At 40.0% G+C, this 14,619-nt stretch overlaps 1 protein-coding gene across 3 annotated transcripts in view; it reads left to right on the forward strand.

Moving 5' to 3' along the window:
• Nucleotides 1-2,644: 2,644 nt before the first annotated feature.
• The window catches only part of RAB3GAP2 (RAB3 GTPase activating non-catalytic protein subunit 2), a 49,512-nt gene continuing 37,537 nt past the window's right edge, over nt 2,645-14,619 (forward strand). For 2 of the 3 annotated variants that reach the window (XM_075042610.1, XM_075042613.1), the window contains exons 1-2: nt 2,645-2,824; nt 14,272-14,339. In XM_075042610.1, the coding sequence (XP_074898711.1) occupies nt 2,716-2,824; nt 14,272-14,339 (177 nt within the window). In that variant the 5' untranslated portion in view covers nt 2,645-2,715. The remainder of the gene's footprint in view (nt 2,825-14,271; nt 14,340-14,619) is intronic. The other variant, XM_075042612.1, reaches the window with a different exon arrangement.

A 14,619-nucleotide genomic window follows, 5' to 3' on the forward strand; every position in this document is an offset into this window, starting at 1 on the left:
ATTACTAAATTGCTGGTTTCATTTTCACTTATTATCAAAGACCAAATGCAGGATTCTGCATATGATAGTATAATCACATTCATTTATGCCAACTAGCGTGAGTTGAACAACAGGTGGAGATCATCACTGATGATGAAGCAAGCAGAGTTTTACTCGCAGTACTCCACAGATTTGTGGATTGACCCTGAGTAAATCACTTAATCTTTCATTACCTTCATTTTCCCAAGTGATAATCCCTAACATCTGTAATTATGCATTTTTGTAAACTGCATTAAGGTCTCCAAATAACAGGACCTAGGTAAATGCAAAGTATTGTTGTTGCTGTAAATGTATTGTTAATTTTGGATGTTAAGCATTTATCTGAATAGCTTCAAGAACTTTGCTTAATATTTATGACAGAGGTTTTTCAGAGTGATTTTTTTAATAACCTCCCATATAATTACAATGAATATTTAAAAATTAGTTAACTATTGAAGAAAGTATAACAAACACACAAAAGGTAATGCAGTAGCCAAAGTGATAAGGTGGGTTCATCAGGCCTCAGCCCTGTCTTGAAATATTATTTGCTGAATTATTCATTGCCTTATTTTATGCATTAATTGGTATCTTGGCAGTTTTGTAGCTTGACTTCTTTGTGTGCAGCAAACCAGGTGGGGATATGACAGTGTCTTACACTGTTCATTAGTCTCTAAATAAGGAAATTTTCATAACGTGATGAAAACATCATTAAAGAGTGACAAACCAGGTTGTTAATTTAATTTCTTGCATACTCTTTATTCACTTGACATTACTAGCAACTGTGCATGCTACAGATCTAAAATGTCAATAAATATTTTTTCCCTACAGGCTTTACATGTTTAATTAGAGCATCTTCAAAGTCATCAGCCATTCCTCAATAACAGTTGCTTTCAACCTTTCCCACACTGTGACCTTATTTTTGAAGAACCTCCTCCCCACTGGTACACAGCATGTAATTTTATGCCCGTTCAGAAAAACAGGATTCAACAACTCTGTATTGAATAGGCATGGGATTATTCGTCTGCTTAAATTAAAGTCTAACCTGTGTATTGCCTGAGAAGCCACAGATTTTAAATGTAAAAACTACATGTCCCTGCTGTCGCTAAGGGAAAAACTGCTGGTGGGTCCTCATTACTGCAACAAAATAGAACAGCTGAAGACATTAAAAAGTTGTCAGAATAAGTTAAAGCCAGTTTCTTTGAAAATCTGACAACAGATTTTCTAGAGTTTATAGCCTGTTACAGTCTGGGCCTTCAGGACAGTCCAAATGGGATTCCAGTTTGGAATGAAAGTTCTCTTAGTAAAAATGTGTTCAGTCTTAGAAGGTGTTTAAAGAGCACCCAAAAAACGTAGACCACAACCCAAACTTTCAGAATAACTTGGACTACTTGCTCAATCATTTCTGCTTTTAACAACTAAAGACACACATGCATAGTTATCTACCAAATAAAAGACATCTGTGTGAAAACAAGCAACCATATGGTAAAGTAGGATTCATTAGAAAAAACTGTAAAGTTCTGGGGACAGGGCAATTTCTATTTCTTCAGGGCCCAGAAAACGTCGCCTGGTGTTCTTCTCGCACATGCTTTTTTTCTGCCCTAAGGGGAGATTTTTGAGGCTGTGGATCAGCTGTCAACGCTATACTGATGTCACTCCACATCAAATCTCACTCATCATAATCACTACCACCAGTCAGACGCCTCAGCATTCAGAGGAATAGAAATTGGTTGACATTAAACCCAAACAAAAGTTTTCTATTTGCAAAAGCAATTCAGATTGAAAGAAACCCTGTCCTTGCTACTCGTTACAGGTGTTCCCTATTCATCAAAGTAACATAGGTGTTTAGGGTCATGTTTGTTCATCATTAGGCCTGGATGATGAAATTGTACCAGCGTCTCATAACACCTTCCTTTAGACTCAGGCCGGCAGGGACATGGTCTTGCCTTCCCTGCCAAGTACACAGGCATTGTCATCAACGTGAGTCTCATATGCCAATTACTGCCACTGACTGCATAAGGAGTTGGCCCCGAGAAGACAACACAGGACTCGGCGGCCGTTCTTCCTCCTGGCTTTGCCCGGATGGGGCTTTGCCACAGCCGCTGCCTGGGCCGCGAGCAGAGCTACCCCAGGAGGGCCGCAGGCATACGGCAGCTCGTACCCCAGGAGGGCCGCAGGCATACGGCAGCTCGTACCCCAGGAGGGCCGCAGGCATACGGCAGCTCGTACCCTAGCCGCGCTGCTCCGCTCCCGGCGGCCCCAGCCAGCTGCAGGCTCAAGGGCCAGGGAAAAAACGGACGCGTAGGCCGCGATTCCCCTCAGGAACGGCGGCGGGGAGGCAGCGCCCGCCACCGCCGATCCCGCCTCCTCAGAGCGGCTCCGGCCAGCCTCATCCGCTGGGACATTGTTTTTTGCCCGCAAGCAGCCACGTCGCTGCCCGGCGGACGAGGAGGAGGAGGAGGAGGAAGAGGAGGAGGATCGCGATGCCTGCCCTGCCGCCTCCGCCGCTTCCTCAGCCCGAGGCGGACGCAGCCCCGCCAACGCCTCCCGGGGTCACGTGACAGCTCCCGCGGGAGACGAGGGGGAGGAGCCTCTCCGCGCCGCGCATGCGCCCTGCGCAGGGCCGCGCGGCGCCGGTCGTGAGGGAAGTCGGCGACCGCTTCCGGGTTGGGCGGCGGCGGCGGTAGTGGCACCGGCACCATGTCGTGCGCTTTAGTTCCCTTCGGCCACTTCCAGGACCTGGAGGCGGCTCGCGACTTCCTGTGCCCCAACCGCCGTCAGGGCAGCGTCGCGGCCGGCAAGGAGAGCGGTGAGTCCGCCCCGCGGTGCGGGAGAGCTTGGGGGCCCGGTTTGGCCCGGCCCGGCCCGGCGGGTGTGGGGGCGGCGGTGGCGAGGGCTGCTCCCCGCGGCCCCCTCGGGGCTCCGTCCGCCCCTGCCCCCTGTTCACGGCCGGGGGTGCCGGCTGAGCTCCTCACCGCTCTCCTCACCGTCCCTGTCCGCGCAAGAGTGCGCCGGGGGCGTGTGGGGGGTAACCGCGGGTGGCTGAGTGCTCGGCATCGTTACCGTCGTGATAAAGGGCTGTAAAGGGTGACTCTCCTGCTGCAGGTGCCGCATCTTCCCCTGCAAGTTCAGATTCTCCTGGTGTCCGGAAGTTTCGGGTGCTCAGCTGTGCTCAGGTGTCGGTCCGTATCCTGTAGAGCGTAGGTGAAGCTCTTCGGCCTCAGGCCCTGTGTGCCGCTAACTTCGAGATGAAAGTTTGTAATTTTCTCGCTGAGAGTGCGGTTGTCTGAAAGCGTTCCAGTAAAGTTAAGCGTTGTTCGTGCAGGGTTGTCTAATAATGCCAAACGTGCTTAAAGCATACTAAAGGTTTAGTTTGGCGTCTTAAATAAAAAGACAGTCAGTCTTAGAGCAACTACAGTCCAAAGCTGTGGACCAGATTTCTGTTGTGTGGGGCAATGCACGGCAAAAGCTGAGCTGTCTGGCACAGAATCCGTATACTCAACAGAGAAGAAGAACCAGGACAGACGGTACAGGGAAACAAAACAGTGGCCTGTATCTTGCTGGTGCTGTAATGTGTTAACTGTATGTGGCTGATGTCTTGTTTTTCTGGCAACAGCATGGGAGGAAAGTGTTTGAAGAGGTTAATGAGGATGCTTGTAAAGCCCTCTCAACTGTAAACAGAGTTAGGAGAGAAAGCAGCAAGGTGCTTTTTTAAAAAGCTTAAAAGGTCTGTGGGGGAAATAAAGAGGGGGGAGATTATAGGATGGTTTGTGTTAGAAGGGACCTTTAAAGTCCATCTAGTCCAACCCCCCTGCTACGGGCAGGGACATCTTTCACTAGATCAGGTTGCTCAAAGCCCTGTCCAACGTGACCTTGAACGCTGGCACTGGTGGGATGTCCGTAACTTGTCTGGGCAACTTGTTCCAGTTCTCTCCACCTTCATTGTAAAAAAATTCTTCCTTATAGCCAATGTAAAGCTACCCTCTTTCAGTTTAAAACTGTTGGCCCTTGTCCTGTCACTACGCATCCTGTTAAAAAGATGACACAACAATTGTGAAAAAGTTTTAAAAGCACACTATATGTTCAGCTAGTTAACTTTACCACTAAAACTTCTGTATGCACGTTGTTATATTTTATTATTGCCTTTTCTCGTGTTCAAGATTGAATTTAATTTACTTGTTGAAATGCACTTGGAAGAAAGTAATTCTGGAAGACTTTTATACAGCCAGTCTTCATTGTCCAAAACTTCTGGTAGAAAACAGTTATGTGCTGGTACTAGTGCTTGTTGTTTGACTGTAACAATGCTCTGAAAAATGCATACAGATTCCATATGGCTTTTGTTTTGGTGTCATCCATATCTAAAAGGAGGGATTCTGGAACCAGTAGGGTCCCATTAGTGTCTCTTGAATACTGAAGATAAAAGCAAAAGATTGTAATGTGTTTGTGTTTCTAAAAGTATTTCTGAAAGAAATGAAAATATTTCTCGTATTTGGTGGTACATGTGAGAGAAGTTCGTGTAAAATAACTTTTTGGGTACTTCTGTTGGAGTGGATTTATCAAATGGTAGCTGTAAAGAGAGAAAACATTTAGTATGTTGTAAAACTACAAAAATGATAGAAGCAAAGGTGTATGTTCTAAAATGTGCTGTTCTTCCATTTTAATGAGTTGACTGTATTCTGGACTGTTTTTATATTTGCTCATTCAGTCATCGAGGCAGAGCGTCAGAATTCAGAATGAAGTATTTCTCAAAATATTGCTTATTTAGATTCATTGAAATCTTTTGCGTTTGTTCCTGTGATTTTTTGATACCACGGCTGTTTTCATGGTTCAGGATAAATGAGTGTAATTGTAAGCAAGTAAGAGTTCCTAAAGTGACTTTTAAGTAAGATTATAATTAGTCACTTTGAATGCACTAAGGATTTCTGCTTCATATTGGACAGGGAGACAGACTGTTAACAATATGCAGAAGGATTTTAAGTTAGAAATAAGTAAATTGTGGAGGTATCCCAAGTTAGAAAAAATTGGGTTCGGCTGCGTGGAACATGAGATTCTATTGCCATTAGGCTTGTTCCTCCAAGTCTGCTGCTACTTTGTGGCATAACCAACTGAATAGCTAAGCTGCAGGGTTGTTTTGAAACTCAGGTTGAGATGGTATAGGTCCTGCAGCTACTGCTAATCTCTTGGTCTTGCACCCACAGTTTTTGCTCTGGTTGGAAATACTTATTTCAGTTTTTCAGTCTCTGTTCCTTTATTTTTTCCACATACATACTAATTCATTCACTTTTCTTAGTAAGCAACTGACTTGTTGCATGGCAGTCCAAAATTACTCCCTTTTCTCTTTGATGATTGTTGTGTACCTTGACTTTTATATTGTCCACATGGAAGAACTCTTTGCTGTAAATAAAGTGTTAGTGAAGAAGTGTGAGAACATAAAACAAATCTCTGCTTCTAATGTTGTGCACTAAGGAAAGAAAAAAATTTTGTCCAAGCAAGTTTTTGTTGGGCTTTTTTTTTTTTAAAGTGCATTTTGCACTCTTATTGCACAAAAGCCAAGGCAAATTTTTTTAACTAAGCAAGATACAAATAAATGGTTTTTATCAGGGAATGCTTTAGTAAAAACTGTTGCATTGGCAGAATGCACTGTTTTAAAACAGTAGTTGAATAAAATTGTACATTTAGAAATGTGAATTGTAATCTGCTTTTATATTTTTACTCTTTAGAGGAAAAAAGCTAAAAAGTAGTTTGTTTTTACTGGGAAGTTCAACAGAGAAAGTATGTTCATTTGCTATCAAATACAGCTTTTGTACTAAACTTAAGCTATGTTTATTCACATATAAACAGTTACATAAATATTAATAAGCACATGTTGAAGTTCTAAGTTTTTTTTACTTTAAACTGAAGAACCAGCACCTTTTATTTACTATTTTTTTCTTGTGTGTGTGGTGTTTTGGTTTTTTTTAAGTTAAGCTGCATTTGTATGGAAATTCTTTCACGCAATATTTAAAGGTTATAGTGCTGGCTACCGTAGGAAAACAAATGTTTGTTAAATATTTTTATTTAACAAAGAGTATTTCAATGAAAAAATTGATTACTTTTTTTTTGAGTCATAACTTGATGTTTTAGGTGCTTAGTAGAATTTTAAAAAGCTCCTGTCAGATATTGGATATCAAATGTTTTTTGAAAAGGTGCCTCCAGGATCTTCAGTGTGTGGGGTTTAAGGGTTTTGTTAGAAGCTGTAGGTCATCTCTTTTCTGGTTTCTTAGTTATAGATCAAAGAAGTTTTTTCTGCTCTTTTAGCTTTGGCCATGTTTTCTTTCTAACCGAAATAACCAAAATATTTTCTGTGAGTGTATTGGCTATGCTAAAATCTCAGGTGATTAATGTAAAAGCATGTTTGTAGATAGGTTTTAAGTGAAAAGAATTTGCTTGCTTCTGAAAGTGCAAGCAATATACATTTCTAAATCACTATGTGATACTGTGACTTTTATTAAAGTTCAAAGCTAGGTGTCTTTAGTATGAATAAAAAAGCTGTACCTTCTTACCTAGTCATAATTGACATAGCAGCATATTTTATTTATAATAAGTTAATCTAGCTTGTCAGTTTCAAATTTAATTTGAAAAGGTTTATCGAAGTGCTACTTATATTAAAAATACAGAAGTAGGTAACTGAGTTTAAAAAACAAATAAATCTGCACTTTTATTCTAAGGGAACTTGATTTTTTTTTTTTTTCCTTCCTTTGTATAGGTAAATGTTTAAACACATTCAGCAGTGGAAAAAGATGATGGAAAGCATCCTATCAACTACAACTTCACTTAATCTTTTCCTGTAGCCTAACAGTTTGTCTAGTTTGTGTAAAGGATATACTTGTCTGGTAAACTGGGGAGGAAAAGAAGTGTCCTCTTCCTTTGAACCTTGTGTAAAGTCAGTTCTGCAGGTGCCCGTTTCCTGCTAGGAAACACTGGAAGGAAGGGTTCATATTGTTCTTGTTTGCATTATGCAGTCATATGTTAAGATTGCTGATAATGCAATGCTGAAATAACTTAAGTAAATTTTATAGACTGTTTGAGGTGACCATTGTTCTGCCATGAAGCAATATATAGCTACTTTTTTAATTGTAGATGTTAGAATAAAAGGTGTTGGGGTGGATCTTGCCTCACATGGCTTAAATAAAAACGATATTGTGGAGTAAGCTGGTTAAAGATGCTTCATATGGAGTTGCCATACCTTTATTCTCTAGGGAAAAAAAAGGGTTTCAACATTTTTCATATTTTAATGAACAGGACTAATAAAGCATGAGGATTTAAGATTCTTGGGAAAAGTTAATGTTAATAATGAGGCACAAATCCTCTGTGGAGCCTGACCCTAGTGATATCTAAGTGGCTTTGAAAACTGCTGCTTCAAATGTGCAAATACTGGGAATAGAAAGTATTTGCATTACTTTTAATTTGGCAGCGTGCTGTGTTGAAGTTGTTTTGGGATGTGTGTTGGCTAGATCAAAAACAGCTGTAACGGTTAACTCCATTGTACAACTGTCTATAAGGTGTACACGTGAACGAAAAAATCCATCTTATTTGCAAAATGTGATAAACCTTCACAGGCATAACAGAATTTTAGCATTAAGAAATTAATGGATATTTAACTGAAAGGAGCAGAAAATTGAGCAATAAAGACACATAACATTTTCTACAGTCTTTATAATTTGAGGAATTTAACCACAATTTATTTAAATTGACATCTCTCTGTTCTTCAAGTAGACTCTGAGCTTGAATTGTGTGTGTTAGAACATTTGATAGGCTCGATGATAGCTGTTCAGTGACATAGCTAGGTAGGACTGCTGCTAGCTGAACTTCGGGGGCATTAAGATGAAATTAAAAAAATGAGTATTTTCCTGGTGTGCAGATATTTTCAGTTCCCAAGTATGTTTATCTCCCATTACTTAAACGAAGTTAAGAAGAAGAAAAAAATAAACCCAAACTTGTCCTTGGGAGTTTCCAAGCAATGATACCTGAATCTATGATAGTGAGCTGGTCATTTCAGAGTGGTGTGTGGCACAGCACACAGCTTTGAGATGCTGCTGCTTATTCAGGGGGAAGAAAAACATTAGCCCCCTGATTTGGGGGGTTGCTCAGAGCTATGAGGTGTCACTTTACTGCTTCTTTTTACAGTAGGAATCATGGCTTAAGCCTGGCAGAGAAACTCTTCTCCAAAATCCAGCCCTGTTACATTGACAGCACCCTGAAAAGTGTTCTTCAGCCCGGTTGCTCTAAATAACATCTTTGGAGTTGTGCATGCACAGTTTGCTTTATCTGGATCAGCTAATTTAATTCAGAAATACAGAAGGCCAGGCTTTTTATTTCAGAGTTGCAAACAAGGTTACAAAGAAAAAAAATACATTACAAAATCAAATTGTAGATTGCATTTAGCGGTAGGGTTGTTCTTAACTGTTTCTGTATCCCTCTTACTGAATTTGGTATATTCCTATTGAAGAGTCTTCTGACAAGCTCTTTTGTATTGCCTCTTTAATCAGATCCTCCCTCTCCAGATTGCATTATATACATTTAAGATGCCTTTCTTCCAGTTTTTATGTAAAATATCATAAAAATATGCACTCTACCTGAACTGTGTTATGTCTGTAATTGTTAATACATTCTGAGATATGGGGAAGACTAAATGACATGCTCTCAACACACGACAGGGTGGTGTCAGAGTACTTCGTCCTAATTATTTTGGCACCCGAGTTTTTTGCTGCTTTAGCACCTCCTTTACTGGATAACTTATTTCTTGCTGTAACTTAAGCTGTCACTTACACCTGAAAGAAAGTTGAATTACTACGTCTTGTATGCAGTCTGTTTCATTTGTTTCCTGTGGTATAGAGCATCACAAAGCGCCCCCCCCCCCCCCCATGGTACCTCAGACTTTGTTGGAGTTGTTACAACTGTAAGCCATGGAAATTCACAGCATTTCTTTAAAGAATCTTTGTAGTATCTGGACTATTTTTAACTTAGTCATCTTTTATTCTGTTGAAAGCAATTGTGACCATCTAAAGGAAGAGAAATTGCTCAAGTGGTTCTTTTTCAGATTAGTGAGCTAACTTAGAGTGTCATGTCGTCGTGTTGTTCCCCCCCCCCCCCCTTTATGGATGTCTGAAGTGACAAGAGAAAGTAAATGTAATACTATTCTCAAAAGGGGCTTCCTAGTAATGCTGGCAAAACAACCTAATATATTTGTCAGTCCCCATGTTGGAGGAGCTTTGGGAATAAATGGCCTATGATTACTGAACAGCAAGAAGATTCTAAACTACTTCTAAAATTCCTTGGCTTGAAGAGAAAAGAAACTGCTTCTATTTCTTCACTAATTATGCAATCCAATGGTATCAGAATTGCAGTAAATATACATAGAAAAAAATTTAAACTCTTGCACTTAAGCAATCATTTCTTGCCCTATTACTTATTAATTTTATAAGATCTTAAAGCATGAATGGGAAACAAGCTGGAAGAACATAAACCCAACAGACTACACACATGCAATTAAGTGTTGTGGTTTAACCCTGGTAGGCAGCTAATACCACACAGCTGCTTGCTTATTTCCCCCTACAGTGGGATGGGGAAGAGAATCGGAAGGGTGAAAGTGAGAAAAATTGTGGGTTGAGATAAAGACAGATTAATAGGTAAGGTAAAAGCCCTGCATGCAAGCAAAGCAAAATAATGAATTCATTTACCACTTCCCATCAGCAGGCAGGTGTGCAGCCATCTCCAGAAAAGCAAGGCTCCATTATGTGTAACAGCTGCTTCGGAAAACAAATGCCATAACTCTGAATGTCACCCCCTCCCTCCTCCTTCTCTCCCTCAGATTTTATTGCTGGGCATGACATCATATGGTATGGGATGTAGTTAGGGTCAGCTGTCCCAGCTATGTCCCCTTCCCAATTTCTTGCACACCCCAAGCCCACTTGCTGCAGGCCAGTGTAAGAAACAGAAAAGGCCTTGATGCTGTATAATCACTGCTCAGCAAGAGCTAAAACATTGGTGTGTTTGTGTCATCACAAATCCAGAACATAGTACCATACCACCTACTATGAAGAAAATTACCTCTATGCCAGGCAAAATCAGTACATTAAGATATGAAACAAATTAATGCATGACTTGATTTTATTTACAATTTTTATGTGTACAAAGAATGTACATATTAGTCTTTTGGCTGATGCAGCTTGATATTTTATGGCTAATAATCTAAAACCTGTTGAGGACAGATTACTAGCTTGTGCATGAGTTGATATTTTTCTTATTAAAAGAAATAGTCTATGAACATAAACTTGCTTGTTTTAAAGCTATATATCAGTGTAGGGTAGGGGTAGTTTGACCTTTGTGGCTTTGGGGGTCCAGTTTTCAACACATGCTCTCCCACTTGGGCAAACATAGACTCTTCTGGGCAAGCCCATGCCAAGCATGTCCTCTGGTAACCTGCTGCAAAGAGCTGGAACGTAGATGTGAGGGCAGGAGGGAATGGCTTCTGCTGCCTGCCCCAGGTCGTCATGCTGCTCTGGAAGGGAGGACAGTGGCAGTTTTCTGGGCTCAGAGATAGATTCTGCAATTGGGGGAGGAAGTCTTAGATGGAGTAAAAACATCTTTCATATTGAATGTGACCTGTTAAATGCCAATTAGACCTCATTGGTCTAGATCTGTTGCTGAAGTTTCTCCTCTGTTCTTGTCTTTTAAACAAAACATGCTTATTGGTAGAAATTGTTCTTTTAAGTTAATGATAAATATGGTTGAAATGAATTCTCTTATACGTTAAAACCAATGCTGTGCATGTGCAGCATTTAAAGCAGCTCTCAAGTTTCAAATGTGCTGATGATGGAGTTTTAATGCTATATGCTTCAAATTAAAGAATGAAGTGGTTCTTGTAGACCCAGTAGATGAACTTTTATTTTTGCAATCTCCCTAGTAAAACAAAATCTGGAATACTGCTGCTGCTTTATCAAAGTAGGGAGAACTGTTTACCAGGCGTCTACTACTAGATAGAGATGAGTGGAAATGCAGATTTGCACAGGAAAGCTTGATTTTTCCCAACAGTGGACTGGAAGAAACAAACATGTTGCAAGTCAAGAACTGTTTAGGGCTTGTTTAGGTATTGGTTACTAAATAGTGTCTTACATTCCACAGTTGCTAGTTCTGATCTGTAATGTTACTAAAAGAAATGGTGGGTTATTTCTTAAAATCTTCACTGTAAGTAGAACTTGGATCCTATGTCATCTCTCACTTGACAAACCTTATGAGGTACTGGTGCATGGGAAAGTCTCTGCAAGCTGCTGTGCCATGTTTTGTAGTTCATTGGCACAGGTGAATAACAGCGTGCTTTGAGTTTAAGTATGACAGGTGTATCCCTCTGTTGCTTCTCTGTCTATTGTTTCAGAGATTAGTTGTCTATTGTTTAATACCTTGCTTCACTAGCCATTGCACAGGTGAAGTGTCTGAATAACATGGGTAAGGAAACAATTTTATTTTTAATTTAATTTCTTTTTTAAAAAGGAGTTAGTGTATGGAAGCAAGGAAAGAATGCATGCAGGGGCTCGAGAAATACATATGATTAGCACATGCAGGGGCAGTCTATACAATGTGGAGGATGGATATGAAGGAGCAAACTTGTAAACCCTTGTAAGGTGGAGGAGAGGCTGGCTTTGCAGAGCAGGTCACAGTTCTGAAAGATCTCTGCAGCTTCATCAGTGGGATAGTGCATCACCATTACCTCATTTTTTCATTCTTTTTTGATTGATCTGGCTTCATCCAAGGAAGATGACAACAACCATGAAAATGTAGCTATTTGCAAAGAGACAGCAAGAATCCTCACAACTGGAGTTTTATGTTGGGTGTTCAGCCTCAGAACTGAGGTGGCTGATGCTTCTTGGAAAGGTTGGTCTGCTCTGTGCTGTAGGGAAGGCATTGGCCCTGACTGTGTTTCTTGGATATGGTTATGTTTCTCTCTGGACTGTGGCACACTGACAGATTTCTTTCCTCCATGAATTTTATAGGAAGGAGGTTTTGTTGCCTTTTGAGATAATATGTGTAAACAGAAGTAGAATTTTGTTAGCTGTCTTAAACTAAACATTGAAGTTAGTTACTGTTTTCTTCTTGTGGTTTATATTCAACAGTATTTGCCATAATTCTCTTTTATATATTTGTACACCGGAAAATTCTCGACCTCAAATACAAGATGGGACCGTAACCCTTGGAAGCTTGTCGCTTATATAGTTATGCCTGAAATAACTGTGCAGTCAGATCTGTATTGATGATGATGCAGTTAAACTGGCTGAATCGCCTGTTTTGTAGATGGTACAGACCTTTCAATTTTAACAAAAGATATTCATAGAGTGGGCATTTTGTCTTCTACAGTCTGGTGAAATACCTTCTCAACACCATTGGTAGAAAGTTTCTTGCATAAGCTAAAAATTTTATTTTAAAGGTTGTCTTCATTAGCCATACAAAAGTTTAAATATCTGCCCAAACAGACAGAATACAGATTTCTGTTTTGTTGTACTGGATTCTGCATTTGTTTGGTGGTAAAGGAAGCAGAGTTTTTAGATCAAATAGAATTGGAGTGTTCGTGATACAAACCTTCTTGTCTGTACTGTTTGACTATCCAAAATGGCAAAGTCTTGCTTGCTTAAAACTAAATTTCAACTAATTTGTGACATGGCATTTAAAGAACTTCTTAAGGTCAAAGTAGCCATGACATCAGTTAATGAAAAACTTGAAAGAAATTCTTGGAAAAGGCTTGAAGTCATTGATGTTGCTGCTTCATATTTCATGCTAGTGCTTCTAGAGGGAAGTCAGTGCTTGGCTTTTCTCCCGAACTACAGTGATGCTTCTTGACTTATTGAGGGTTCCAATAATGGTGGTGTCTGAGAATTGTACATCTTCTACTACTAAATGCCTGTGCATAATTACCGTTTGCATAGTCTTTTAAATTCACATCAAGTTCTGTTTTTTTAGGTGAAAGAATCACAGATTTTTTTGTTTTACACAAGACTACTACATTCACTCTTACAAACCAACTGAGAAGTACGCCTGTCTCTATGAATCTCTATTTTATCAGGTGTTTGAGGTATTTTGTAAGCTTGTGGTTTCTCTGAGGTTTCTGAATGACATAATTGAAACTGATCATTGTCTCATTAACTTTCCTCTGCGTTGTCTTGCGAAGACATGAATAGCCAAGGTCCTTGTGCTCATCTTCCCTTCAGAGGCCGCAGCTTCAGTTTTTGCTTTGGCTGCTTTGGGAGTGGTGGTGGGATCTGCATTATCCTGGGCTCAGATGTTTTGTTGTCACAGGGGAATTTCCATGTACTGTCATTCCCTGTTAAAATGAGCTTATGTTGCTACTGGCTGATCCTGCAATTGACTTAAACCAAACCAAAATATACCATTATGGGAAGGAAGATTTTTTTTTTTTACTTATATGTAGAACTACTGTTTCTCATAAAATTGTGCATATGTGGTTCTTGTGGTGTGTTACAGGTTGTCTTATGCCAGTCAGTAAAACATTTGGGGCCTATACATAGGGTCCTGAAGGGTTGGAGAGAGCCTGCTGTCCCCTTACTTGCCCTCTGTAGCTGCCTAATATGTACAGGATGGGGCTTTTGTTGTCTTTTGAGTAGTAATAATTAGATAAATCAAGCTAAAGTTTAAATTTTGCAGTGAGGTTTTAGGTCTCTGTACCTACTGGAGAAAGTTTTTGTCAAAAGGACACATAGGGTTTCCCCCCCTTATGCCTTCACTCTTTGCTTCAGCTTGCAGTATAAAACTAGAAATATGTCTTGGCTCTCTTGAAATGTCTGTGAGAAACTGAGAAAACCCAAATTTGATTGAATAATTTGTTCTTGTAAAGTGCAGAGAGGCCCTGTTGAAGGATCAATGATGTTTTGTACCAGGCACTGTAAGATGTTACTTACCCGTGGTTCTAGATGCAGTCTGTCAAAATTAATTTGATACAGGTGTTGTAACCTAAGTATAAGTTGGAAACAGGTGTAAGATCATCTGTTACTGCTTTTCCATAGTGTCAAAAATGGAAGTAAATACAGAGAAGTAAGACAGCCATTTCTACCACTTCACGTTTCTTTGTGTAGAACTCATTTAGTATCTGCTGTAAATGAAGTTATAATGCATTGGTGGGGAAAGGAAAACAACCACCAGCAATCCTTTCTGAATGTGTTTTTCATTGCCTATGCTGTATTCATGTGACAAATCTTTTTTTGCTTAAAGCAGGCAAATCAACAAGCTGGGAAGATGGTGGCTGGGGAGCCTGGGATGAAGCAGAATTACAAGAACCTGTAAGTCCCTATATATGAGTATTCATTGCTAACTTGCCTATTCTAAAAGACTTTTCCACTTGTTTGTGTGTGTGGTGTAGGAACATATAAATATGTGAATCTGTATGTCTGAACACACACCAAAATGAGTGCATCAGTCTAGCACAGAATTGAGAATTACTAGTATAATATAACAATGAATTCTGTTGTTAAAACTTTTAACTGTTTGTTGATTTGCATTATAATTGGTGTAAAACACATCTTTTCTTGGAATTACTTAAGTCACCTGGACAAGTATTTT

The sequence above is a fragment of the Buteo buteo genome, chromosome 12 (assembly GCF_964188355.1).
Source record: "Buteo buteo chromosome 12, bButBut1.hap1.1, whole genome shotgun sequence".
NCBI classification, from domain to species: Eukaryota; Metazoa; Chordata; class Aves; order Accipitriformes; family Accipitridae; genus Buteo; species Buteo buteo.